General features: G+C 60.5%; 1 protein-coding gene across 8 annotated transcripts in view; it reads right to left on the reverse strand.

Annotated features, from left to right (window-relative positions):
• The window catches only part of DCTN1 (dynactin subunit 1), a 55,592-nt gene that overhangs the window by 23,114 nt on the left and 5,320 nt on the right, over window positions 1–27,158 (reverse strand). The window contains exons 1-6 of one of the 8 annotated variants that reach the window (XM_069856700.1): window positions 23,178–23,485; window positions 17,183–17,431; window positions 15,457–15,535; window positions 12,155–12,186; window positions 10,249–10,269; window positions 4,314–4,331 (exon numbers count right to left, since the gene is read on the reverse strand). In XM_069856700.1, the coding sequence (XP_069712801.1) occupies window positions 4,314–4,331; window positions 10,249–10,269; window positions 12,155–12,186; window positions 15,457–15,535; window positions 17,183–17,431; window positions 23,178–23,210 (432 nt within the window). In that variant the 5' untranslated portion in view covers window positions 23,211–23,485. Of the gene's footprint in view, window positions 1–4,313; window positions 4,344–10,248; window positions 10,270–12,154; window positions 12,187–15,456; window positions 15,536–17,182; window positions 17,432–23,177; window positions 23,486–27,158 lie in introns of those variants that run through there. The other 7 variants (XM_069856701.1, XM_069856705.1, XM_069856702.1 and 4 more) reach the window with 7 other exon arrangements.

The following is a 27,158-nucleotide window of genomic DNA, read 5'->3' on the forward strand; positions in this document are numbered from 1 at the left end:
CCATCTGACTGCCCCCATTCCATCCGACTGCCCCCATCCCATCCGACTGCCCCCATTCCATCCGACTGCCCACATCCCATCCGACTGCCCCCATCCCATCTGACTGCCCCCATTCCATCCGACTGCCCCCATCCCATCCAACTGCCCCCATCCCATCCGACTGCCTGCATCTGATTCCGACTGCCCGCATCCCGACTGCCCCCATCCCATCCGACTGCCCGCATCCCGACTGCTTGCATCCCATCCGACTGCCCCCATCCCATCCGACTGCCCGCATCCCGACTGCCCCCATCCCATCCGACTGCCCCCATCCCATCCGACTGCCCCCATCCCATCTGACTGCCCCCATCCCATCTCCAGCAGGGACTCTGCTTCTTGGAGACCTTCAGCTCCCAAGGCAGAGCCCAGGCTGTGGGCGAGGCTGGGAATGCTGCTGCGGAGCTGCCAGGGCTCTCCGGGTCCCACTGACAGGGAGTGGGATGAACCCATCTCACCTTTCCGGAGCTCATCAGAGGGCGGTTCAGCACTTTCTATTCTATTTTTCCCCCTCCCCTCAGCCCTCAACCCTTTCTGCTTGGAAGGGTCCAGTTCCCAGGGAGATGCCAGAGCCCCCGGGCTCCATTTCTCTCCACTCCTAAATCCCACAGGGACAACACGGAGCTCCTCAAACACTTCCACATCACCTTTTCCTTTTGGGAGACAAAGGCACCACCGCCCTCGCGGCAGGACCCCCACCCCAATCGCACCCCCTGCTCACACCACAGTCATTCAGTGCCAGCTCCACACTCAGGAGCCCCCCCGCAGATCCCACCACATCCATCCGGGAACAGTGGCCAGTAACAGAGGCCCTGGGGGAAACTGGACACAGGAGAGGGCTTTAAGTCCCTCACATCCTGCTTCTGTCACCTAAAGCACGGCTGAAAGTCACCGGGTCGATAAAACGCTGCTATCTGATGCTTTGGAGGATGCAGCCGTCAGCGACATCCGATCGGACACAGCCCCTCAGCAAGGGCTCTGTGATCCATCTCCCACTGCCGCAACGTCTCCCCGGGAGGCAGAAGCGATGGTCCTGTTCCCACCCGAGGACTTGGGAAGCCAGGAGAGACCTTAGAGAATGCCAGAATCATTCTGGAGGCAACCCAGTCCCACCGCGGCTCCAGCAGGGTCTCCTCCAGCAGCATCCAAGTGGGCTGAGATTTCTCTGGAGAAGGGGACTCCTCACCTCCCCGGGCAGCCGTTTCCAGGGAAGAAGTTTCTCCTGTCCAGGTGGAGTTTCCTGGGCTCCAGTTTGTGCTGGAGCCGCTTGTCCTGTCGCTGGAGACCACTGAGCAGAGCCCAGCCCTTCCTCCTGCCCTTCGGATACGGATCAGCATGGATGGATCCCCCCTCCAGGCTGGAAATAGCCAGGGCTCCCAGCCTCTCTTCATCTCCATGCCCTCCACTGGGCTCACCTTGGCAATTCCTGCTCTTTCTGGAGCTGGGGAGACCAGAACTGGACACAGAATCCAGATGGGGCCTCCCTAGGGCAGAGCAGACAGGGAGGAGAACCCACTTGCTCCCGACACTCCTCTCAAAGCACCCCGGGATCTCTGTGGCTTCCTTGGCCACCAGAGAACATTCCTGGTGGCTTGGTGTCCACCAGGATCCCAGCTCCTTCTCCACAGAGCCTCTTCCCAGCCTGTTCCAGCTCCTCCTGGTTTAACACAGGTCACAACCAGATGCGTTGTCCCTTCCAAAGAGCCGATCCCCACTGCCTTCCTCAGGCTCAACCCTGGTTTCCTCACTTCCAGCCTTTCCTAAGAGGCTGCTCCCAGCAGGACGCCTGCTCCGATTCCGATGGCAGATTCTCATCTTCCAGAGCACCTTCACCTCAGGAAAACTTGCCAGGACAATGTAAGGACAGCAGCAAAAGCGTAAAACCCTTGGATAATCCCAGGGCTGCTTTAGGAGCAGCGGTGGGAGCTCTCTGGGAGCGCTCCCATGCTTTCCCAAACTCCAAAATAAAGATCGCACTGAGGGGCACCAAAAATGGAACAAACGCTCTGACTCCCTCTCCTGCAGGGACTCCGCCAAACACGCACTGGGAGACGCTTCCACTTGCTCCGAGAGCACCCATAGACACCTTCCCTACCAGCTACGGAGCAGGGAAGAGGCCGAGCATCTTCCTAACTCAAACCACACCAAACCCTTGGAAAAGGAGCCACACCGACCGGCAGGGACGAATCCTGGTTTCCCACCTCCGCTGGTGCAAGCTTTCAGGCCAGTTTGGTTCCCCTCCACGTGAAACCCGTGAAAAGCTGCAGCGACGGCTCCGGGATTGCCAGCACAGGGAATGCTCTGCTGCTCTCTGGAAGGGCCAGGGCAGAACGGGGCTCCTGGCCGCCCTCTTCTCCATCAACAATCCATCCACAGAGCTCCGCGGAGCGCTGGCACGCGGCCGGGCTGGGAACACGGCTGCTCCCTGCTCGAGTCCTGCATCCAGCCAGAGCACAGGAGGGAGGCAGCAGGACTGCATGGACAAAGCTCTCCAAGGCTGCGGGAGCATCCCAGAGCCGATGCTTGAACCTCCACCAGGCTCCGGAGCGTGTAGGAGCTTCACACAGGAGCTCCAGGTCCTCCTGGATCCCGGGGTGCTCTGTGCAGCCCGGCCGGCACCGTTAATATCCCAGCTGGCGGCTCCAAATGCTGCGTAACGCTGAGCGTGAATCTTTGATGACATTACCCAACCTTGTTCCCTGCCCGCAGGAGCCAGGATTGCGGCTGAGGCTCCAGACGGGCACACCCGGATCCAAACTCTGCTTCCAGCAGCAAGGAATCCAGCAAAACTCCTCCTGGCTGCCACCAGCCACTGAACCAGCATCACCTGGATCCAAACTCTGCTTCCAGCAGCAAGGAATCCAGTAAAACTCCTCCTGGCTGCCACCAGCCACCGAACTGGCATCGTCCATCCGAAAGCGGGGCTGCTGAAGGCTCCTGAAGGTCCCTCCGAAGGTCTCCATCCAGAGGCAGCCGGGAGCAAGGAACGTCGGCACTTCCAGGATGGATGAGCCCCTGGTACTCACGCCACCTTCTCCAGGCAGGGTGGGCACCGTAGGACAGGAGCTGATCGCTGGGCACGGTCCGATGGCTTCTGATGCAGAAAAGCTTCCCAGCTTGCAACTGCAGCTGCAGACACTCCTCATGGAGCATCCGTGAGGTTCTCCAGCGGCGGGGGCTGCCGTGCAGCTCCGGAGAGGGGCCGGCAGCGGCTGGAGTTGGTGCCAGGGGGGGACAAAAAGGGAGAAGCAGCGGGCAGCACTGCCCACTCGATGCCAACCGGTTCCCATCGGAACTGAGCCTCCTCCGGACACATCCCAGTGCTGGGAACGCTACCTCTGCCCCACAGCGCCTGGACGAGCTCCCTTGGGGGCTCCAATGCCGTCTGTGGTACCTGGGTTCCTGCTACAGGGAATTCCGCGTGGTGGGATCCCGTGTGGAGCCAGCACCACCGGGACAAGCAGGATCAAAGCCAGCGGCTGTGGGACCTGCCTGGCCCCGTGCCAGGCCCTGGGCTGCCCCCTGCTCCCTTCTTGCTGCTGGAGCCTGAGGGAAAGCGGCATCCGTGAAACTTTTCCTGGGAAGGGGATTAAATTGGAGTTCTTAAAGCAGCCGCCCCACACGGAAGCCTCCTGAAATCCCAAGGAACCACAAACGTAAGCCAGGAGGATCAGCTGTAACGTTAACAACCGGCAAAGCCTCCCCGCGGACCCGGCACAGCCAGGGAACGGCTGTGCCTTCCATCATTCTCCTTTCCCCTTCTTCCTTGGGATCAGGGAGCGACTCGCAGGATTCCTGTGCGAGCGGAGCGCTGACAGCGCGGTTGTGCTAAAAATACCCTGTCAGGGCAGTGCCAGCGCTCTGCCCCGCAGGAGCACGGGCTGCGCAGGGAATCCGGACACCACAAACCCTTGGAAGCACCAAAACCCAAAGCACTAAAGGCAGAGCTGGGGGCACGGCTGAGGAAAAGGCTGTTATGACCATGCAACTGGCAGCGCCCCCGGCCGCGGGGCCGAGCTGCAGGGATGCTGCATGCAGCACAGGCAGGTGACGCCGAGCGGCTCCAGCGGAGCGGGGAAAGGAAAAGGCAGGCAGTAAGGGATGCTGCTGTCTCATCCAGCCACCGCCCCCCAGCCCCGTCCGTCCCCGAACCCCCCCCGAACCTCGCGCAATTAAAGCCCGGCAGCGTTAACGAATAAAATAAGGAACAAAAAGAGCAAAGCGAGGTACGTGCAGAGCGCTAGCGGCGACGGCGTGGATGCAGCGGCAGATTGTACCTTCCGTGGCGCCGGGGCCTGCCTCATCATTGCGGGAAGGACAGGCGGCGAGGGAGAGAAAGGGAGAGAGGGAGCAGAGACCGTTAGCGCGCTCGGCACAACGATGCGGCTCTCCGGCTCGGAGCCCCGGCTGTCCGGCTGCGCCTGCAAATGGCTGCGGCGTCTCTCTATCCGCTCGCCATCCACCCCGCTAATCCCGCGATCGCCGGCTGCTCAGCGGGGCTGCGGCGCTCCCGAGCCATGGCCACTCGTCCTCTCGCCGCCGGTGGCTCCAACCACCGCCCTGGCAGCAGCTCATTACATCACCGCCGGTGGGGCTCTCCTCCCCGCGCCGCGCGTCGGGATGCTGCGCCGAGCCGCTGCCAGCGGGCGATGCGATGGGATGCGATGGGATGCGATGCGATGCGATGCGATGGGATGCTCCAGCGAGGGCTCCTCCGTAGCTTAGCAACGCTCCGGCTCAGCCGCCTGGCCGGCGGGTCCAAACGCCTCGGTCCCTGCACTCCGCATCCGCGCCGGCCCCACCGACCTCTGCGCCCGCAGCCCTGTCCGCCCCGCGCGCTGCCGCGGCCACACCAGCAAATCCCCTGAGCCCGGACAGATGGACAGAGCTCAGCCTGGACAGATGGAAAGAGCTGAGACCAGACAGATGGACGGAGCTGATCCCGGACAGATGGATGGAGCTGAGCTCAGACAGATGGACAGAACTGGGCCTGGACAGACAGATGGAGCTAAGCCTTGGACACACAGACGGATAGATCTAAGCCTGGACACATGGACAGACATCTATGTGGAACCCCCACGGCTGGACTAGTCTCAGAGAATCCCTGTCCTAACCCCCTCTGCCCCCAAGAAATCCCCCTCTGGTGATCACCAGCACCCAGCACGGTGCCCAGCACGGCTGTGTCCGAGCCCTCCTGCTGCCAGGCTCATTCCCTGGCAGTCCCGGCGCAGCGCTCCAGCAGAGCTGAGACACCGGGGTCCAACCACCCAACCAAGCGTTAGCCCAGCAAGATCCCACTGGGAACCCTTCCAAGATCTCAGTGCCCCGAGCCCACCAGGCTGGAGGTCCTGGCCCTTTGGATAGAATCATAGAATCACCAAATTGGAAAAGACCCACTGGATCATCGAGTCCAACCATCCCCATCAATCTCTAACCCATGTCCCTCAGCACCTCGTCCACCCGGCCCTTAAACCCCTCCAGAGAAGGGGACTCAACCCCCTCCCTGGGCAGCCTCGGACAGGGACCAATGACCTTTTCTGTAAAAAATTTTCTCCTAATGTTCAGCCTGACCCTCCCCTGGTGGAGCTTGAGGCCATTCCCTCTCGTCCTGTCCCCTGTCCCTTGGGAGAAGAGCCCAGCTCCCTCCTCTCCACAACCTCCTCTCAGGGAGTTGCAGAGAGCAATGAGGTCTCCCCTCAGCCTCCTCTTCTCCAGGATAAACACCCCCAGCTCTCTCAGCCGCTCCTCTTCTTCTCCAGCCCCCTCCCCAGCTTCGTTGCTCTTCTCTGGACTCGCTCCAGAGCCTCAACATCCTTCTTGTGGGGAGGGCCCAGAACTGACCCCAGGATTCGAGGAGCGGTCTCCCCAGGGCCGAGGCCAGAGGGAGAAGAACCTCCCTGGCCCTGCTGGCCACGCCGGGTCTGATCCAAGCCAAGATGCCCTTGGCCTCCTTGGCCCCCTGGGCCCCTGCTGGCTCATGGTTGGTCACTGTCAACCAACACACCCCCTTTCCACACCCCGACCTCGTGTCCCGTTTACGTGAGTGACCATGGGCCTCTTTTCCAAGAGGGACGACTCCCAGTCCGTTCCCAGCATTCCCGACCCTTCCAGGCTGCGGCAGAGGGTGGGAGAGGCGCTGGGGCTGCCACGGCCTCGCCCGAGTTCACCAGCGCCGCACACGCAGCCGCACCACACGGTGCCCGGAGCTGCGGGTACGGACCCTCCCGGCATCGCTTCCCGTCGCCTGGACAAGTCCGTAACGGCAGCGCTTGCCGCAGGGTCGAGTTCCCAGGAGGCTCCTGGCTGCACCCACCTGCTGTTACCCGCCGCGGGGCTGGGCTTCCAAACAATGTCTGTGTTCGGAAACGGAACGTCTGGGAGCTCCCTGGGTAAGGGTTTGACAGCCCAGAGCAGTAAAATACGCAGATAAATACACATATATAAACGGGGTGTAAATATACAGCCCAAAAATCAAAATCCACGGGTTTATGTGACCTGTAAGTCTCCCAACACCATAAAGGCCGCTCTCTCCCACAGCCCATGAACCTCATCGTCTCCGGAGAGGGAGGATGGGACGGTTCTGACCCTTTGGGACCAAGGAGCTGGAGCCAAGCAGGAGCTGGAGGAGGAAACCAGCCCTACTCGGGGAGCTCCTACGGGAAGGGGGTTCGGTGCGGAGCAGCCCCGCGCTGCTCCAGGGAGATCTGGGGGTCTCACCGCGGCGCCCGTCCGAGGGCGCATCTCATGGCACAGCCAGGACCCCTCGGCCCCCACGGCTGCGGCTCCCGGCACAAAGGGCCCCCTGCCTCAGAGCACTCGGAACTCTCCTTGTGTTTGACTCCGAAAGCTCTTTAGGTGCTCGGCAGCAAATCCAGCACATCCCAACCGTGGGGCGCTGCTTCCCAAAATCCAACCCTCCAGGCCCTTTGGCGTCACCGCAGGCAAATCCCAGCCCAGCTGCCAGAGCCGACCACGCACCCAGCAGCCTCCAGCCTCGTTCCGTCATCGGATCAATCAAACGTCCTTGGGGAAACGCAAAAGCACTTTGTGCGCTGGGCTCGGGTTGCACGCTCCCATCGATCGTCTGAAAATAAAAACCAGGCTGGATGGGGCTCGGAGCAGCCGGATCCAGCAGGAGGCATCCCTGCCCACGGCACGGGGTAGGACTGGGTGGGCTTCAGGGACCCTTCCAACTCAAACCATTCCATGATTCTAAAGTGCAAAAATAACTGTTTTAACCCATTCTAAACAGCAACAAAAGGCAAACACGGAGGGACGAGCGGCCCCTCCAGCCTGGAGTCACCTCCAGCTGTGGCAGCGCTGACCCCAGGGACATTCTGCACATGGAAAAAACCATTGTCCTCCAGCCAGCACCTCCCATCCCACAGGAACCAACTGCAAGAAGCCAGACAACGCTCAGTGAGCTGGGGAGAGGTGGAAAAAACAAGAGCCGGATGCTTTGGAGTTCTCCCTCAGGGACACGCAGCCGTGTCTTGGAGCCGCGATTTACCCTAAAGCCACGCACAGCACCACGAGCTCCCAGCACCAACACAGATAAGGAGATCATGGAGTCTCATCCAGGCTCGTGGCGTGGTTCCCTGCGGATCGGTTACACGGCAGCACCAGCCTGCGGCGCCAGATGCTGCTCAACTCCAGAGGCTCCTGGCCCTTCCCTCCAGCTCAGCAGAAGAGCTGGGATCCCACAGCAGGGACCTGGCCGCAGGTGCCACCGGACGCCCCTGGGAGCTGTGGAGCTGGTCCAGGAGGAAAACTAGGATGGGAAAAGCCTTGGGAGCCGTGGGCAGGTGTGTCTGCAGCAGTTCAGAGGGGCAGCACATTGAGAGATAATCAGATTACTCCGTGCTTTGCAGGATTAATGGGGCTGGCCCCTCTTCCCGAGAAATCAACCATCTGGAGCCAGGGTGCTCCGTGCTCTGCTCGGCTGGAAAAGCCACCAGCTCCGCATGGACACCTGGCACCGGCTGCCGACCAGGCACGACAGATGGGGGAGAAGGGAGGATCAGAGCGAGATCAGTGCCCAGGGAGAGGGGGTGAAGCCACGGAGACCCAGCTCCAGCACACAGAATGCCAGCTAGGATGAGGAAAGGAACGGGAATGTTACCGGAGCTGGGACCCCTCTCTGGATCCTCCCTGCCCTCCAGCCATGGATCCAGCCTGGCCAGGTCCCTCTCTAGATCCTCCCCGCCCTCCATCCATGGATCCAGCCTGGCCAGATCCCTCTCTAGATCCTCCCTGCCCTCCAGCCATGGATCCAGCCTGGCCAGGTCCCTCTCTAGATCCTCCCTGCCCTCCATCCATGGATCCAGCCTGGCCAGGTCCCTCTCTAGATCCTCCCTGCCCTCCATCCATGGATCCAGCCTGGCCAGGTCCCTCTCTAGATCCTCCCTGCCCTCCATCCATGGATCCAGCCTGGCCACATCCCTCTCTAGATCCTCCCTGCCCTCCATCCATGGATCCAGCCTGGCCAGGTCCCTCTCTAGATCCTCCCTGCCCTCCATCCATGGATCCAGACTGGCCAGGTCCCTCTCTAGGTCCTCCCTGCCCTTCATCCATGGATCCAGACTGGCCAGGTCCCTCTCTAGATCCTCCCTGCCCTCCATCCATGGATCCAGCCTGGCCACATCCCTCTCTAGATCCTTCCTGCCCTCCATCCAGGGATCCAGCCTGGCCAGGGATCCCCACTTTCGCTCAGCTCCACCGGGAGCTGCCAGCCCTGCGGCCACACAGTCCAGAGCAAAGATCAGAAGAGGCAGGAGCCCTGGGGCCAGAGGTCCCGCTCCACTATTCCCGACAGCAGGAACCCAACGCAAACCGAAGGGAGCGCAGCTCAGGGCCATCTGGCACAAACAGCAGCTGCTCCTAATACGATTCCAGTCTATATTTAACATGCAAAGAGGCGCCTTAATCCCCTGAATGAGGACTTATCCGCTAATCATGGGGGTTACTCGGTGACAGAACCGACCCGCCGGCAGCTTTCCCACCCTGCGCAAGGCTGCGAGCGGCAAAGGAGAGGAGGGAGAGCGGAGGAGTTCATTAATGGCCAAAACTCAAGTTCTGAGGTGACGCCGGCACCGCCGCGGCATCCGCCTGCCCCGACTCGGTCCCGGGCACTGCGCACACCAGGACTCACAGGTACCGTCCCGCTTCCCCTGGCGCCTGTTCCGAGCCCCCAGTGCCCGGGTTTGCTTTCCTCTGGGCACACCACCACTCCCAAAGAGCCGGCGGGGACGGTGCGTCTGCCAGGAGCACTTTTAGTTTGGGTCGGAAGCGCTGCGAAAGGCCTTTGGCTGCGGTGATGCCGCGACCCGGCTGAGCGGGGAGCAGGCTGGGGCGCTGCAGCGTGGGGCGGCACAGCCCACGGAGGGCACCGGCACCACCACAAGGAAACCCCTGCCCTGCTCCCGTCTCCAGAGCGCGATCCTTGGGGCCACAGCATCTTTTCCCAACCCTCGCGGCTGGTTCTTTGGCCGTGGCCGCGTTCCCTGTTTTCCCACTGTCCAGCTCCGGATCACAGCTGCTCAGGAGCTTCCAGAGCTGTAGAATACCGCTCTGTTTTGGTGGATAACAGCCACATAACAGCCCTGGGATGACAATCCTGGAGCTGTAAATGTTCCCAGGGCAGCCTGAGCGCACAGCTCCCCACGGCACGGAGCAGGGGCCGCCAGCACCCACAGGCTGGGAATGTGTGTGGGATAAAGTGTTGGAGAGAGAAGGCGGCAGGGAAAGCCGGTTCCTGCTGCTCCTCAGGGTGGGAGCAGGAATCCGCAGATGGGTCCCTGCTGTCCAGGACTTAGAGCTGTGTAAAAGCTCTGCAGCTGCGCTGGGAGCGACGCTGGGCGCAGCCCATGGGCATCGCAGGCACCCAGCACCGACGGAAAACCTGACCACGGTCACCGGGACAGCAGGAAACCCCACAACTGAGTGTGCCGGGAAGAGCTGGATCCAGCCTCGACCCCCGAGCAGGGCAGCAATCCAGCCCTTTCCCACCACGCCGCGTGCCGGCCGGGAAGCGGCGGCTTTCCCCGCGTTACCGTGCCGGGAGCGGCGAAGGGGAGCGCATGCAATGAGCAGACATGCAACGGGACGATGGAGGCGGAGCGGGATGGGGACGATGAGCTGGGATGCACCGCAGGGGCCTGGCATGCAGCCGCGACACTCGGCAACACGGATTAATTGTCAGAAAAGCGGCACCTTTTTCGGTTTCACTCCACGCTGCATGAAGGGGAAGAAAAGGGCACAGAGTTAGAGCTCCTGCGTCCCGACAGCGGGGAGGAGAGGCGACCGGCACGCTGCTCCAAACCGGCAAGGGCCGGAGCGCGCTACCCGTGGGCACCGGGCTGCAAAACCACGGATGAGCAGAGAGGAAAAGGCATTCAGGTAGTTAAACAAACGCAGGACGGCGTGAGAGGGAAGCGGACACCAGGGCTCACTCCCACCCTCTGATGGAGGAGCTCTACTCCATCCAGCTCTCGCTCCTCCAGCACGGAACCTTCTGAGGAGCCAGGACACATCCAAAGGAAAACAAATTCACTTCAGGATGGGCAGCAGCGCTCACAAAGGAGACTCCACGCTGCACTGGCCACAACCCAGAGGCCCCAGTGAGGGGGGATTCACCCCAAATCCAGCCCCAGGCTCCCCTCTGCACTGCCCCGCATGGATCAGACACCACCAAGGGAAGGAGGTGCCGTATCCAGTCAGGTTTCTTTCCATGTTCATCCCGGGTGCGCTTCCACCATGCCTCAAGGCACAAAGCCTGCTCGGGGCTGACGGCAACGTGAGAGTTTGCTTTCAAAATGCAATTCCTGATCACACCAAGGGCAAATCCCGCACCGGAAAGGATCCTGCCCACAGGAACGCTGGGGATGGCTCCTGATCAAGCAGGACAGGAAGAGTAAGAGGGGAATGGTTTTCAGCTGAAAGAGGAGATGGAGATGAGATCTTAGGGAGAAATGTTCTCCTGGGAGGGTGGGGAGGCCCTGGAACAGGCTGCCCAGAGCAGTCGTGGCTGCCCCGTCCATGGAGGGGTTCAAGGCCAGGTTGGATGGGGCATGGAGTGACCTGATCCAGATGTGGATGGGCTTTGAGGTCCCTTCCAGCCCAAACCATTCCCTGATTCCATGACTGGCCGCTGCCCTCAGGATGGTTTTTCACAGTGGCAGGGAATTTGTAGGATGCTGCCAAAATCCAAAGCCTGCTGAACCCCTCTCCAGTTTCTTGCTGCTCAGGGCTGCTCTACCCATGGGAAATATTCTCTTTTCCCCAGTTTTAGAGGTCCCAACGCCACAACCCGGTGGAGCAGAGATAGCAGCTTCTCGGCTCCAGCCACGAAAAGGCTGAGGCTGGTCCCTGAGGAACGTCTGGCTCTGTCCCCATGGACACAGCCCAACGCACTGCACAGAATCCTCGGCGCGCACACCCGGCATCTCCGTGTCCCTAACCCACTGCCCACTTAATCGTGCTTTTGGGGGTCAGAAGGATTCGAAGCCGGGTACCAGCTCTGATCTCCTGTTCCTTGGGAGAAAACCATCACATTTGGATACAACCTGTACCCGTTTGTGCTCAAGAGCCACTGAGACTCCGGGATAAAGACACTCGGAAACACACGCCAGAGAAAGGCAGTTTCGACTATCCCAAGGAGCATGTTCTTCCCATGAGATGGAAGGGTTGTTATCCAAAGGAACACACACAGAGGCAGGCAGGGCCTGAGCATCGTGCTGCTGACTGAGTGTAAAGACGTGTGACATGGGAAATGGGGCTGGGGCTTCATTCCTGGGGCTTTAGCTGAAAATCACTATTTAAAGGCCCCATTTCCCGGGGTTTGCTGAAGGGATGAGCCTCACCACAGGCAGTTTTATCACACAGAGCCAAATGGGAAATGGCTCAGCGTGTGTGTGTCCCTGTGTCCCCACGCACCGTCCCTGCGTGTTTGTGTCCCCACGCTTTTCCCGTGGGGCTGGAAAATGGAGCTTTGGGAGAAGATAAACATTAAGGAAGACAAGTCAGCAGAGTAGCATGTGCAAGCCCGCCCCTTCCACCAATCGCACGCGGCACAGGGAACCAGATTCGGAGCCTGCGGAGCCGTGGGCTCGGCACTCACCAGTTTGCTGGCTTTGGCAGCATCCACAGAATCTGCAAGGGAAACAGAAAGAGAATGGTGAGCTCCGGAGCAAAGGACACCTCCATCCGACCTGCATCCCAAGGGCCTGAGGTCCAGGCCTCCAGGCATCATGGAAGGGCCATTTCCATGTGTTCTTTGGGAAGCAGGAGTGAAGCAGAGCCTGGGATAAAGCAGGGAGCAAGGGGACAATGGGGTGTGGGTCTGGGGGAGCAGGGACGCCTCTCTCGGACAGCTGGCAGAGAAGAAAGGGAACGCTCAGCCACGGCATCAGAGCTAGGGCCGGCACCACAGCCCTTCTTTAATCCAATTCCCTCAATCCTGAGAACTCCACGTCCCCTCCAGAGCTCGCTCTGTGCCAGAAGCAGCCCAGTGCTCCGTACGACCCCATCTCATCGGCCGGATCCCACATGGGAATCCAGCGTGAGTATCACCAGGAATGTGGGTCCAGGGAAAGCTCCACGGGGCAAAATGAAAGGTTTCCATCCCGGTGTGGGTTCAGGAACATGGCCAGACAGGAGGTGTGGGCACGAGGGAGCACTCGGAGACGTCCCAGAGTGAGCGGCCGCAGCTCAGCCCAGGGAACCTCCCAGAGCTGGGCACCTGCAGCCCCAGAGCTGTGGCTCCGCCGGGCTCGGGACACAGCGGTTCTTCCCACTAAGAATCATGGAACCACGGAGTCATTAAGGTTGGAAAAGCCCTCCCAGCTCATCCAGTCCAACCCCCCTGTGCCAACCAAACCCTGCCCCAAGGGACACAACCACATGGGGTTTGAATCCCTCCAGGGACGGGGGCTCCTGCACTGCCCCACAGCCTCTGCCAGGGCTTCACCGTGCTTTCCATGAAGGAATGTTTCCCAATATCCAGTCTAACCTGCCTGGCACAACCTGAGGTGTTTCCTCCCATCCCTGGTTCCTGGGGAGCAGAGCCTGACCCCTGCCTGGCTCCAACCTCCTCTCCGGGAGCTGCGCAGAGCCAGGAGGTCTCCCCTCCCCTCCTCTTCTCCAGGCTCAACAGCCCCAGGTCCCTCACCCGCTCCCACAACCCCTGTTCTCCAGACCCTTCCCAGCCCCATTCCCTTCTCCAAATGCGCTCCAGCCCCTCCAGGGCTTTCTTGGAGCGAGGGGCCCAGAACTGAGCCCAGGATTCGAGGAGAACGCCCTTCTCGGAACGCAAGCTCTCTGCGGCACAGGTGGGAGCACCTGCCGGGAGTTCCTGTGCCAACACCTCAGTCGCTGGCTTCCCCGCGGGCACTGCCGGCTGGTACCAGCGGTTCCTGTTTAATCATCCTGGCAGAGGACAAGGAACACCTTCCTGCTACCAGGGAACCCGACTGCTCCACCAAACCCAGTGCCAGGAATCCAGGATTCCCCCTCTCCGGGCTGGGCAGCAGAGGGAGCGCCAGGCACACGGCTGCGGAGGAACCGGACTGCACGATCCTGGCTCTTGGGCATCTGAGATGCAGGGAACTGCTGTGGGCTCAGCTGAATTCCATCTCTTGCACCATTCCCAGATGGATGGGGGGCCTGGAGCAGCTCAGGGGCCTGAGGCTGCTACTCTGCTCCTCTCCCAGCAGGATTTGTGATTTCCAACACCAAGTACCGCAGAAGCACCTCATCAATAAAAGATTGGAGCTGCCTCCGCTGCGCACCTCCCACCTCTGCTGCTCCAGGAGAGGAAGGTGCTGGAGCTTTGGGAAGAGCAATATCAGCATCACCCGGCGCAGTCGGACTGCAGCAGCCAGCGCTGCCGTTTCCATGGAAACTCCTGGCAAGGAGCTGCATCCCAGTGCCCGCATCCGTGTCAACACTGAGTCTGGGTGCCCAGGTCCCTCTCCGCCCACCACAGGACCTCGAGGGGCTGCATCCACCCGTCCTGCTCTGGCACCGGCCCCTTTGCTCACTGGCTCAACCATCCCAGACTGTCAGAGCTCCAGAGTGCATCCCGCTCCGGTATAAACACCACGCTGTGGTTCTCAGGACCAGCAGTGGAAAACCCATCCTGCACCCCCTAAACCTGGGCCAAAGGTGCCACCTGAGCCACCTGGCTTTACCCATTCCTCAGATGGAATGGAAGAGCCGGCGGCTGGGGAAGAGGCTGGAGTATCCACAGCTCAGTGGGACCAACAAACCTCGGGATGCCGGGAACAGAGAGATGGCACCACGAGTCCCACAGCTTCAGGTGAGGGACACAGCAGTCCCACAGCTCTGGGTGCTGCGGCACAAAGGATTCCACCCAGGGCAGGGAGATGGCACTGGATAAACAATTCATGGGACACAACGGAGTGAAATTAAAAGGCAGCAGCGTTTGGCACGAGCCAGGCTATACCCAGAGGTCCAGCGTGTTCCCTCTCCCAGGGCCACCCTGACTCTGAGGAGCGGCGGCATTCCTGGTCTCTGCTCCCACCTGCCTGTGCAAGGAAGCCCCAGCTGCTCCCCAATTCCCAGGATACCACATGAGGGGCTGAAGATCCCAGGTCCCTTCTCCCTGGCTCTCCCTGCGGGATGAGACGCAGCCCGGCTCCGGTGCTGGAGGGCTCCTGTCCGCTGCAGAGGCTCAGCCCAAACCCACCTGCACAGCTCCAACCAGCACCGCGTCCGGAACGAGCGCAGGAGCCGGGCAGGGAAACGCTACATCTGAGCTGGGAAAGAGTGCAAAGATCCTCTGAAAGTTAAGGAGGAATTCACTGCCTGCTCATATCCAGCACACGTGGAGAACAGGAGGGAGCTGCACAGGAGAGGCTTCCCAGCACTGTGGGAAAAATCACTCACACTGGAACAGTGGGCAGAAAAGTTTCTGGTTTTCTGGCTTAAACCCCAGTGCTGAATCCCACCCGGCTTGCTTTAACAATTCCCTACTCTGCTGCACTTCCCTGGGCCCTGGGAAGCGAGGACGTCCCCGCCCTGGAGGGGTTCACAGAACTTGGCACGTGGGGACAGGGCTCGGTTGGCACAGTGGGGTTGGGCTGGGGTTGGACTGGATGAGCTTAGGGGGCTTTTCCAGCCTTAATGATTCCATGATTCCATCGGGAGGATCCAAAGCAGAGATGAACGGACAAACCGCTGGAGCCAGGAGCTCCCAGCAGGAGAAGAGACAGGAGAAGCAGGATGCTAAGGGACACGGACGCCGGCTCCCATTGCTCTCTCTGTAAGGACAGAGCTGCCTGCAGCACCTTTTCCATGTGGCACTTCCCCCGTGATTCCCAAAGCCCACGTGGAGAGGCGGATGAGCCAGGAGCACCTGGAGCAAGGGCACAGCCCTGGGATGGAACGGTGCGGCCGTACCTCTCTTGGGGACCTTCAAGGCAGCAGATTCTGGCGTCTCTGGGGACGTGGTATCAGCTCCATCTTCAAAGACCTGAATCTGGAAAGAACATAAAAACAGTGGTTACAAAAACCACACCAAACCACAATGGGAATGCTCCACAGGGAAGAGAGAAACAGAGCGGACGGCACAGTTTGGGAATCTCTAATCCAGCCATTCCAGCCTGGCTCCCAACCCGCCAGCTGGAAACTCCTGCACCAGCTCTCCCAGCAGAGCACTGGGCCGAGGAAGCCGGGTCCATGGATAGGTGACTCAACTCCCTCCCTGGGCAGCCTCGGACAGGGCCCAGTGATCCCTTTTATGAAAATTTTTTTCCTGCTGTCCAGCCTGACCCTCCCCTGGTGGAGCTTGAGGCCATTCCCTCTCATCCTGTCCCCTGTCCCTTGGGAGAAGAGCCCAGCTCCCTCCTCTCCACAACCTCCTCTCAGGGAGTTGCAGAGAGCAATGAGGTCTCCCCTCAGCCTCCTCTTCTCCAGGCTAAACCCCCCCAGCTCTCTCAGCCGCTCCTCTTCTTCTCCAGCCCCCTCCCCAGCTTCGTTGCTCTTCTCTGGACTCGCTCCAGAGCCTCAACATCCTTCTTGTGGGGAGGGGCCCAGAACTGACCCCAGGATTCGAGGAGCGGTCTCACCAGTGCCAAGGAGAGCCCTGTCTGTACCTCCACGGGCTCCTCGTTCCTGCCTACAGCACACGGAGAGGAGTAAACCCAAGTCACGCGTTTTATGGACTTTAAGGTGAGCATTATCAATCTCTGACTTCGCTTCCAGGACACACCTGGATGGCAGCCCCAGACTTCACCTCCAGACGACACAGCCGGTACCTCCCCGGGCAGCCTGCGCTCTTCCAGACCAAAACAAAACCACCCTGCGCTCTCTGGACTCACCAAACCCTTTTTTTTTGACCCAATTTATCTGAAAATATTTCACCATGACCCCATGAACTGGTGAACGGAGCTGCTCAGTGGAAGGCATGGAGAAGCCGTGTGCCAGGCCAGAACCAAACCTGGCTCCGGTGAGGCTTCTGCCTGCGTTTGGAGCGGTTCTGCTCCCTCCCATGATGGAAGATGGAGACTCCCAGGAACACCATGTTCTCTGGGAATGAAGGGAACAGAGCAGGGAAGGGGCTGGAGAACAGGGGTTGTGGGATCGGCTGAGGGACCTGGGGCTGTTGAGCCTGGAGAAGAGGAGCTGAGGGGAGACCTCCTGGCTCCGCGCAGCTCCCAGAGAGGAGGTTGGAGCCAGGCGGGGGTCGAGCTCTGCTCCCCAGGAACCAGGGATGGGAGGAAACACCTCAGGTTGTGCCAGGGAGGCTTAGACTGGATATTGGGAAACATTTTTTCATGGAAAGGGCTGTCAGCGCTGGCAGAGGCTGCCCAACGCAGCAGGGCAGTCCCCATCCATGACTTGAAAGCCACGTGGCCGTGGCACTTGGGGACAGGGTTTGGTTGTCACGGTGAGGCTGGACTGACGGGTGGACTGGATGAGCTTGGAAGGCTTTTCCAACTTCAATGATTCCATGATTCCCTGATTCTATGAACCTATTCTATCTCTCCCTGCTGGGTGCCAAAGGCTGCTTTCCTCTGTTTCACCGTGCCCTGCAAGCCACGTGTGCCAGGGACAAGCCTGGTGTTCCCAGCCTGGTGCGGAGGGAAGCATGGAGGGAGGGAAGCACGGAGGGAGGGAAGCGTACCTGCGACTGCCGCACGAAGATGCCGTGGTTCTCCTCGCAGGTGAAGTACTTCCTGCCCTGCACGGTGCCATCGTTCTTGCCCTTCGCTTCGTCCAGGATGACGCCGACCCACTTCCCAGTGGCAAAGAGGGTGGCCCCCACGTAGGCCACGGTGCCGCGGTGCCCCTTCCCGATGACTTCCACCCTGGAGCCCACCTTGAGGGGCTTGCTGCTCGCTTCCGCGCTCATCCTGGTGCCGGTGCTGGATGCCTGGGGACAGAGAAGAGCAGAGCGGATTGAACACAGAGCTCAGCTCAGATGTCGCAGCTCAGAACCCCTGAGGAGCTGGTCCCCTCCGCTGCCCCTTCCCTCTGGGAGGCAGCTCAAGGTGATTGTTACCATCACAGGCAATTCCAAAAAACAGCAAAGCCACCTCCAACCGCTCCTCAGCTCTGAACCACACACTGGACCCACACACCCCAGTTATCAGGATTTTATACGCTTTGGGGTGAAACCCTTAGACACTGGTGGGGTCCCCATTGCTACGCCCCCGTCCCATTGCATGGGATGCCGCTCCCAGCGCTCCTGCCTCCTGCACCCCATCCTCAGGAACAGAGCAGCCTTCCCACCCCTCTCGCTGTCGGGGTTGAGGTTCTCCTGGCCCCACCACGCCAGGTCCCTCCAGCCAGATCCGCGAGAGCCCCCTGCACCAGGACGCCGAGATTCCCCCGGGGCGGCGCTTCCCAGCTGGACACCGAGGAGCAGGAGCCACCAGGGTGAATTCACCAGGCTCTCAAGGTGTTCCCAGCCGGATTTCAGCATGCCTGCCGTCCCTGATCCCGCTCTGCGCGGGTCAGGATAACCGTGCCGGTCAGTCCAGAGCGTCGGGAAGGCCGTGGGATCAGGAATTCCAGTCAGGTTTGAGATGCCACAATTGAAGTCAGGCTGATGAGGTTTGTAAGGGGGAGAACAAGGAAGGAGCTGGGATCCTCCACCACCTCACTCAGCCCAGGTAAAGCAGATCCAAATTATCCCCTACGGCCCCTCAGCTAAGCTAACGATGCAGTTTTAATCAATTAGAAGTGCTGCTGTCCTAGCAGTGCCCCCACCAAGGCTGATGCCGCCCGTACAGCTGAGAAGGGAGGGGGATGCTCGGTCCCACACGGCCGCCCTTGTTCCGGCTCACCCGGCAATCCCATCGCTCCGTTTGCCGGCAGCTCTGTCCATTGTGCAGGAAGGGTTCGGTTCCAGCGCCACGGGGATCGGCGGGAGAACAGACCCTGTGTCCCGAGGAGCAGAGACTGCTTCCAGCCCAGACGCCACGCAGACAGCACCCGCCGAATCGTAGAATCACCAGGTTGGAAAGGACCCCCAGGATCATCGAGTCCAACCATTCCCATCAATCACTAACCCATGTCCCTCAGCACCTCGTCCACCCGGCCCTTAAACCCCTCCAGGGAAGGGGACTCAACCCCCTCCCTGGGCAGCCTCAGACAGGGACCAATCACCCTTTCCGGGAAATATTTTTTCCTGCTGTCCAGCCTGACCCTCCCCTGGTGGAGCTTGAGGCCATTCCCTCTCGTCCTGTCCCCTGGCCCTTGGGAGAAGAGCCCAGCTCCCTCCTCTCCACAACCTCCTCTCAGGGAGTTGCAGAGAGCAATGAGGTCTCCCCTCAGCCTCCTCTTCTCCAGGATAAACCCCCCCAGCTCTCTCAGCCGCTCCTCTTCTTCTCCAGCCCCCTCCCCAGCTTTGTTGCTCTTCTCTGGACTCGCTCCAGAGCCTCAACATCCTTCTTGTGGGGAGGGCCCAGAACTGACCCCAGGATTCGAGGAGCGGTCTCCCCAGGGCCGAGTCCAGAGGGAGAAGAACCTCCCTGGCCCTGCTGGCCACGCTGTTTCTGCGCAGACAGCACCCACTGAAGGGCCTGCTCCAAGGAGGAATCTCAGCCGCAACCAGACACCGAGCGGGGTGACAGCAGGGACACGGTGGCTCCAGCCTGGCCAGAGCACCCAGGGGCCCCAACAGCTCCTGGCTCAGCATCGCGGTCAGACAGACCCACGGACCGCAAGCTCCCGCTGCACAGTGAGGAGTCGGGTCTGGATCCAGAGCGCACCCGGGAGGCTTCGAGACTGAGAACTGTGACACCAGCTTCCCACACGGAGCTGAATTCCGCTTCTCTTCCGAAAACAGCAGGTAGAAATCAAATGCATAATGGGATCTTTTCGTAAACCCAAACTCAAGTGCCATTTTCGAGCAAACCAACCCAAGACTTCAGCTCTAAAACCCAGGCTGAGCACTCAAACGTGCTCCAAACCATGGGACCCCTCTGCCGTTATCAGACCCCTCAGCTGGGACACCGACATGTCCCACTTGTCATAAAAAGGGGGAGCAAGCTCCAAGAAACCAACGAGCCCAAAGAGAAGAGGGATTCACCGCTTAAACAGAATGGTTCCTGCTTGGAGATTCCAAATGCAACCGCTCCCCTGGGCACCGGGACGGCTTTCCGCTCACCGTTCTGGTGGCCAAGGGCGACCACAGCCCAGGCAGGATCCGTAGGGATGCGAGAGGCCACGAGCAGGAGGCCTGGGCAGGGAATCCCAGCAGGAAGCCCAGCATGATCCGTAGGGATGCGAGAGGCCATGAGCAGGGGGCCTGGGCAGGGAATCCCAGCAGGAAGCCCGGCACGGGGCCAGAGCAGGGAATCCAGGCACGGGAGCAGGGCAAGGACCCAGGGCAGGGAACACCAGCAGGGAAGCTGGATGCGGGACGAGGGCAGGGAATACGGGCACAGAGCCCAGGCCAGGGCCCTCATGCTGCTCCCAGCAGCCACGTGGAGCTGAGAAGTCTGCACCACAGGTCACAGCTCGTTTCCACATGTGCCGGCTGCGGAAAAAGCCCAGGATGCCTCACAGAGGAAACAAGGAGGCATGAACAGAGCGGTGCGACACGCGTGGCCACGGTGCTATTGCCACTCGTGCTGAGCCCAGGGATGGGGGCGGGAGGATCATGCGGAGACGGAGCTGCCGGAGCCCTGCGTGTTTCCAGACTCGAGGAAAGAGGAGAGCGTGCAATCCAGACCTCCACTCCGGTCACGGCTGCCAGGCTGCAGGGCCGGCAGATCCCACGCTGAGCGAGCCCCTCGGCTCCATCCCCTCCGGATGACGGATTGACTTACGGACAGCCAGCCTCCAGACGCTCGGTTCCGTTAGCGGCGGCGATGCCGTGGAGCGATCCCAGCCTCGGGATCCCTGAGGAACACGGGGCAGCTGGGGCTCAGCGGTCGCTCTGGTCATCGGTCAGGCGTTGTAATTAACACCAGCACCCAATTAATGATCTACAGGATGCATCGGATGGGCCATTAACGTCCTTCTCACTCTGCTGGCTCCTCAGCGCAGAGTGACTGAAGGCCGAAGCCGGCACACGCATCCCCAGCCTCAAACTCCAATCACCCAAACCTGGCAAAGGTTCCATTCTAAAAGCCAAATGGGAAGTTCATTAACTTCATGGCATTCCCATGCCGAGCATCCTCCCTTCCCAAGGAAGTCCAGAATTTGTAATATCAGAAAGGCAGTTTCCGAATGGCTTTTCCTACAGCGCTTTCCTTCTGGAGCCGTGCCCTGCCCGAACCCCTCTCCCAGCTGCTCCACCTGAACAGGACCTCGCTGCTGACAAACTGGGGACACAAATCCCACTTCCAAAGCCTGGAAACTCCTTCTCCACCGGCACATCGGGATTTTGGGAACCTAGACAGCAATGACTGCCAGCAAAAAACTTACTCCAGATAAGATGGCCACAATCGGAGGGGTTAAAAAGGAAAATCCGTAAGCTGCACACCTCAGCGGAGCACAGAATCACGGAACAGTTTGGGTGGGAAGGGACCTCAAAGCCCATCCAGTTCCCATGGGCGGGGACACATCAGGTTGCTTGAAGCCCCATCCAAGCTGGCCTTGAACACCTCCAGGGATGGGATCGGATTTGTAGGAATCATCTGCCGAAGGCCGCACGGCATCCCTGGAGCACAGCACCTCGCCAGCAGCTTTCCCAGCTTTCATGCCCTTCTCCGTCTCCTGGTGGATGAATCGGAGTGTGGAGCCCACCAGCAGCAGGGTGAAGCGATGGAAAACCTTCCCATCCATCGGCGGTGATCCACAGGAGGCAAGGGAGAGGATGGAGGAGTAGAGGCTGCTGGAAGCTCCCGCAGACACCAGCCCACAGGGATAAGGGGGAGCACACAGGGCCGGAGTCACCCCATGGAAGCACGGCGTCTTCCCACGTGGACCCCGTTTCCAGCATCACACACGCATGGATCATCTCATCAGCGACCAGGAGATCCCAGTGATCGGCCACTGGAAACTGGATGCAATTCCAAGTGACTTGCCCGGCGATCCGAGCGGGATTCGGGTCATTGCCGTGTTTCAGCCGAGCACGACGGCTTCAGCATTTTGCTCCACTAGAGCGGATAACACCAGGAATATTCCCGTGTTCCTGCAAGGAACGGGGCCGGCACGGGGCACGTGTGCCTCCCTGCGGATGTGACTAACGGAGCCTCAATCCGTCACTCAGAGCCCAGATCAAACCGTTCGGCGTTCCCCACGTGCTGCCGCCAGCTCCAAACAGCTCCCGCGTAGACGCTCGCCGCCTCCAGCTCCAGACGTGACCCAGCACGGCTGGAACAGGGGAAAACTTGGAGAGAATTCCAGTGCCTGTGAAGTCTTGGGGTTACCGGATAGCGTGTGGTGTTGGGGCGACTGCTGTCCCTCGCAGCTGCTGCCAGCCTCGCCGCTGAGCCGGGACGAGGCTCCGGTCGAGACACTGGATTCATCCTGCTGCAGGCTGGGGAGCAGCAAGGCCAGCGAGGGTGCTCGGTGTGTTTTGGGGCGCAGTGACAGCGGCCACAGCGTCCCCACATCCCATGTGCAGACACCCCCAGGATGGGCAGCCGCTCCGGCCCAGCCGGGAACGCTGGTGCAGCTCTGGTCCCTGCCCTGACGCTGGAGGAACCGCAGACTCGCCTGCTGGCACCCCAGAGACACGCTGCCGGCCTGCCCGGGCGACACTCGGTGCCGTTACCACGTCTGGAATTCCACCCGCTCCCTCCTGGCACACAGAGGCGCTTTGGGAAGGCAGAGACGCAGCCACCGGCGCACGGAGACGCACCCCGACCCGCACGCTCTGCCAGCGGCTCCGAGCCTTCTCCAGGCCGGCAACCCCTCCGTTCAGCAGCTGTGGCTGCGCAAACAAATCCTTGGGGCCAGGGACCGGATCACCCACTGGTGGCGGCAGCTCCGGCCTCAGCGTGCCGGCACCACGCGGAGCCACCGCAGGGCACGCTCCGGCACAGAATGTTTGGGGCTGGATGCGGCCCCGGCACGAGCGGGGCGGTGGGAAGGGGTCTGCTCTCTCGGCCCCAGCACTTACGGAGCGCTCTGCCAAGGCAGCAAGCGCCGAGTACCCGAGACGCCGGAAAGGCGCTTCCCAGTCCCCAAAGCAGCGGAGTCTGGGACGCGATGTCCCTGTCCCCGCGAGCGACAAAGAAACTCCAATGCCAGGCCTCGTGCGGGCTCCGCTGCGCCGCGCAGCCAGGGTTAACTGCAATACGGGAAAACCTGGAAACGATTGCCAGGCACGCGGAAGCTCGGTGTCGCACCACACAACCTGGAAAATAAGCAAAGAGGGAGGAAAACCGCGATGCGGAAAGGGAAACAGCCCGGAATCTTTGTGCTGGAAAGCCCTGGGAAGGCTCTCCGCCGCGCTGCGTTCCCGGTGCAATTACAGCAGCAGCTGAATCCAAAGGGCCCAGCCGCTCACATAATCCAGGCTATTTATCCACCCCCATGCATCGCGACAGCAATAAAGGTCTCACATTCCAGGAATGTGACAGCACAATTGGGATTCCGGGATGAAAGCAGCAGCAGATTTTCCCCCGCGAGGAACAGCAGGGAGACACGGCCAAGATCGGCCAAGATCCTCCCCCGGCAGAGCCCGGAGTTGGTAAATAAGTTTCCCCCCAGCTTACCCGGCTGTAGGGGTGTCTCCGGCTCTGGGCCATGCCGCCTGCTCCCTGGTTTTAAGGATGGATTCCCTGTAGACAGCGGCCTCGGCTCATGGCCAGCAGCAATGCAGCAGAGGATGCTCACGGTCCAGCCGATCCAAGCATCCCTTTCCGCTCCCGGTTCGGCTCTGCTGGTCACCCCACGAGAGGGAAAAGCCCCTTTTTGCAGCAGAGGATGGTTCCCCACAGGGATCCAGCGGGATCCAGCCCAGCTGATGGAGCCGACTCTGCGCTAGTGCCGCTCCAGACTTGTCACCGCGCTGCCAGCTCACTGGGTCCTAACGCTCCTCGCTCCTCGGCAGCCGCAGGAAGAATGCCAGCCGGATTCCCGCAGCCGGGAAGGACAAAACCTCCTCTTACCGGGTCCTCCTGCCTGGGGCTGACCGAGATTTCCACGGATACAACCGCACCAGCCCTCGGCACGGATGCCCATCACAAGGATCCACACCGTGGGGACTATAGGGCTGTGGGGCCCCCGCAGCATCGATTCCATCGCCCCTTCCCGAGCGCCAACACTCACCCCCCATGCTAACCGAGTGGCTCTGGGAAGAGTTACAGTACAGTCTGGGGTGGAAGGGACCTCAAAGCCCATCCAGTCCCACCCCTGCCATGGGCAGGGACACCTCCCACTGGATCAGGGGCTCCAAGCCCCATCCAGCCTGGCCTTGAACCCCTCCAGGGATGGGGCAGCCACCCCTGCTCTGGGCAGCCTGGGCCAGGGCCTCCCCACCCTCACAGGAGAACATTTCTCCCTAAGATCTCATCTCAATCTCCCCTCTTGCAGCTCAAAACCGTTCCCCTTGTCCTGCCCCTGCACTCCTTGATCCAGAGCCCCTCCCCAGCTTTCCTGGAGCCCCTTTGCCTCCTGGAACCTGCTCTAAGGTCTCCCTGGAGCCTTCTTTTCTCCAGGATGAACAACCCCAACTCTCTCAGCCTCATACAGGAGGTTCTCCAGCCCTCACATCATCCCCATGGCCTCCTCTGGACTCACCCCACCAGCTCCATGTCCTCCCTGTGCTGAGGACTCCAGAGCTGGACCCAGGACTCCAGGTGGGTCTCCCAGAGCGGAGCAGAGGGGCAGGATCCCCTCCCTGGCCCTGGTGGCCACGCGGCTCTGGATGCAGCCCAGGACACGGGGGGTTTCTGGGCTCTGAGCGCACGTTGTGGCTCCTGTTGAGCTTCTCCTCCCCCAGCTCCCGAAGTCCTTCTCCTCAGGGCTGCTCCCAACCCACTCTCCACCCAGCCTGTATAGTGTTTAGGATTGCCTCAACCCCAGAGCAGGACCTTGCACTTGGCCTTGTTGAACCTCATGAATTTTGCACGGTCCCAGCTCTCCAGCCTGTCCAGGTCCCTCTGTCCCTTCCCTCGGGATGAGCTCCCTTCCCTCCAACGTGCCGATTATGCCACACAGCTCGGTGCCATCGGCAAACTCGCTACCAGTGCCCTCAATCCCAACGTCCATGTCCATGCTAAAGCAAACCTGGGATTAACCCCATGAAAGACGATCATCCAATGGGAACGTTACCACCCCGGTCCCCACCAGAGCCCCGAGGAAAGGGGAAGGAGCCGCAGTTCCAGGTCACCTAAAGCTACATCACAACAGCTGAGAGGATCCAAGCTCTTGTGGGAGCACAGGACGGTTCACAGCGATGGAAACATCCTCCTACCATCACCACGATGCCAAGGCTGGAATCCACCTCCATTTCCAGAGGCCCTGACCGCTGCCACGCTGCTGAAGGGCTGGAGCCGCGGCAGAGGCCACGGCTGCCGGCGGTGCCGCGCCGGAGCCCATCTGGTTCCACAGCCAGCGGCCAGGGAAGAGCTGTGGCATCAACACACAGAAAACGCACTGTCTCCAGCCCTCGGCACCGTCTCCGGGCCTCAGCACCGGTGTTCCCAATCCCATGCCGAGATAAGTGCGAACGAGAACTTCGGGAAACAGATCTGTGAGTGGATGGAGTCCGAGCACCACGATCACCCACCAGGAGAGAACACAGACCCTTCCGGGAACGCCGCCACTCAGCGCGACCCACGGCACCGCTCCCCATTCCCTGCTTCCCTTTCCCATTTACCACATGGAATCTGGGCAAGAATCGAATCCCAGCAGGAAGCCGAGAGGCCAAGCTCAGAGCTCAGGTTTACAGGATCTCAGAACTGGGAAGGTCTTGGTAATTAATGCATCCCCAGTCTAATGTTGCAAACGAGATGAACAGCCGGCAGCCAGAGCTGCCAAACAGAACCAGCAGGTGTTGGCCTCAAGCTGGCTCTGCCCCGCGGCACAACCTGGATTCCTCTCCACACCCTGGCACAGCCACGTTTGGAAGTGCCGCTCTCTCAACCAAGTGCCTGGGATGAGTAGATCCTCCCGGTGCTCCCAGAGGCTGCTGGGAACTGCAGCATCCCCTGCTCCACAGAAACACGCCCCATTTTCCGGGCACAGCTCTGAATAACTTCACTGGTTTCACACCCCTCAGCACTCCGATCCAGCGGATCACAGGGAACGCCGGCCCTAACAGGCCATGGTCTCCCACTCACCACACACGGCAGCCGGTGAACCCCAACATCCCAGCCAACTGCCGCTGGGGCTCATTCCCAATCCGTGCCGGCTGCCAGGAGAGCGGATAACCGCTTCCTGATGCAGCCTCACTCCTTAGAGCGCCAACAGGAACCGACCTTGTGGCCGGAGGGCACAGCATCCCAGCCACGATGGGTCTGGAAGGTCGTGGTGCCAAAAAGGTGGGACTGCAGGCGAGAGGTGACGCACCGAGCCAGGCCAGCACAGCGGGAAGGGGCCGGCGCGGTCAGCAACGTTCACCGGGCGCTGCCGCTCACCTGCGTCTGTGCTCACAGATTCCCAGCAGCGGATCCCAGCAGAGCCGTGTCAGCGCCGGAGCGGAGCCAGGTCAGCACAACCACACATTGGGATCGTCCCAGACGGAGCTGGTCACCTGCAAAAGAGGGGTCAGCGTTACAGATCCCTGCGGTCCGATGCCAGCGCCGCAGCCTCCTTCACCCCAGAGCCTCGACGGGACCCCCACAGGCTGCCTGGAGCTTCCCAAACGCTCCGTGTGACGCTCATTGTTAGGAATAAACCAACATGAAAAGGGCAACGAACATTCTGTTGGAGTGTTCCGACTTCTTCCAGTTTCCACACTAGAATGTGGGATACGGATCAATCCTCACACTGAGCAGCCAGAACACTGAAGGCTTCTGTGTGTTAAAAACCGAGCAGTGGCGCTCTGGGGCTCGCTCTGCTTCACGTCCACGTGAATCTGGAGCCAGCTTGCTGACATTAAGACTTCATAGAATCATAAAATCATAGAATCACCAGGTTGGAAAAAACCCACTGGATCATCCAGTCCAACTTGAACTGAACTCGGAGTTCCACATCCTCTCCTGTGACCTCAAAGTCCACCTGGGACCTGCTTCAGTTGGAGAGATGGAATAATGGCACGAAAAACTCGCCCTGCCTGGTTACACCGGTGCCGCTCCCTCCTCCTCCACGCTGGCTCCAGCTGGGACCACAAAGGTGGTGTAAGAGACAGAGCAAACCTCGGCCCCAGCTCTGGTTCCAGCTCCTCCGGCAGGAGCATAGCCCGTTCCTGCCCCCTTGGAGCCGCCAGCACGGCGCCAAAGCACAGAGCTGACCGCTAAATCCCTCAATTAATAAAAACAGCTCCATATCCTTCTTACCTGGAATCATCAACATAAGAAGGATACGGAGCTGTTGGAGCGAGTCCAGAGAAGAGCAACGAAGCTGGGGAAGGGGACTGGAGAAGAAGAGGAGCGGCTGAGAGAGCTGGGGGTGTTTATCCTGGAGAAGAGGAGGCTGAGGGGAGACCTCATTGCTCTCTGCAACTCCCTGAGAGGAGGTTGTGGAGAGGAGGGAGCTGGGCTCTTCTCCCAAGGGACAGGGGACAGGACGAGAGGGAATGGCCTCAAGCT

This window comes from Phaenicophaeus curvirostris, chromosome 4 (genome assembly GCF_032191515.1).
Source record: "Phaenicophaeus curvirostris isolate KB17595 chromosome 4, BPBGC_Pcur_1.0, whole genome shotgun sequence".
Taxonomy (NCBI): domain Eukaryota; kingdom Metazoa; phylum Chordata; class Aves; order Cuculiformes; family Cuculidae; genus Phaenicophaeus; species Phaenicophaeus curvirostris.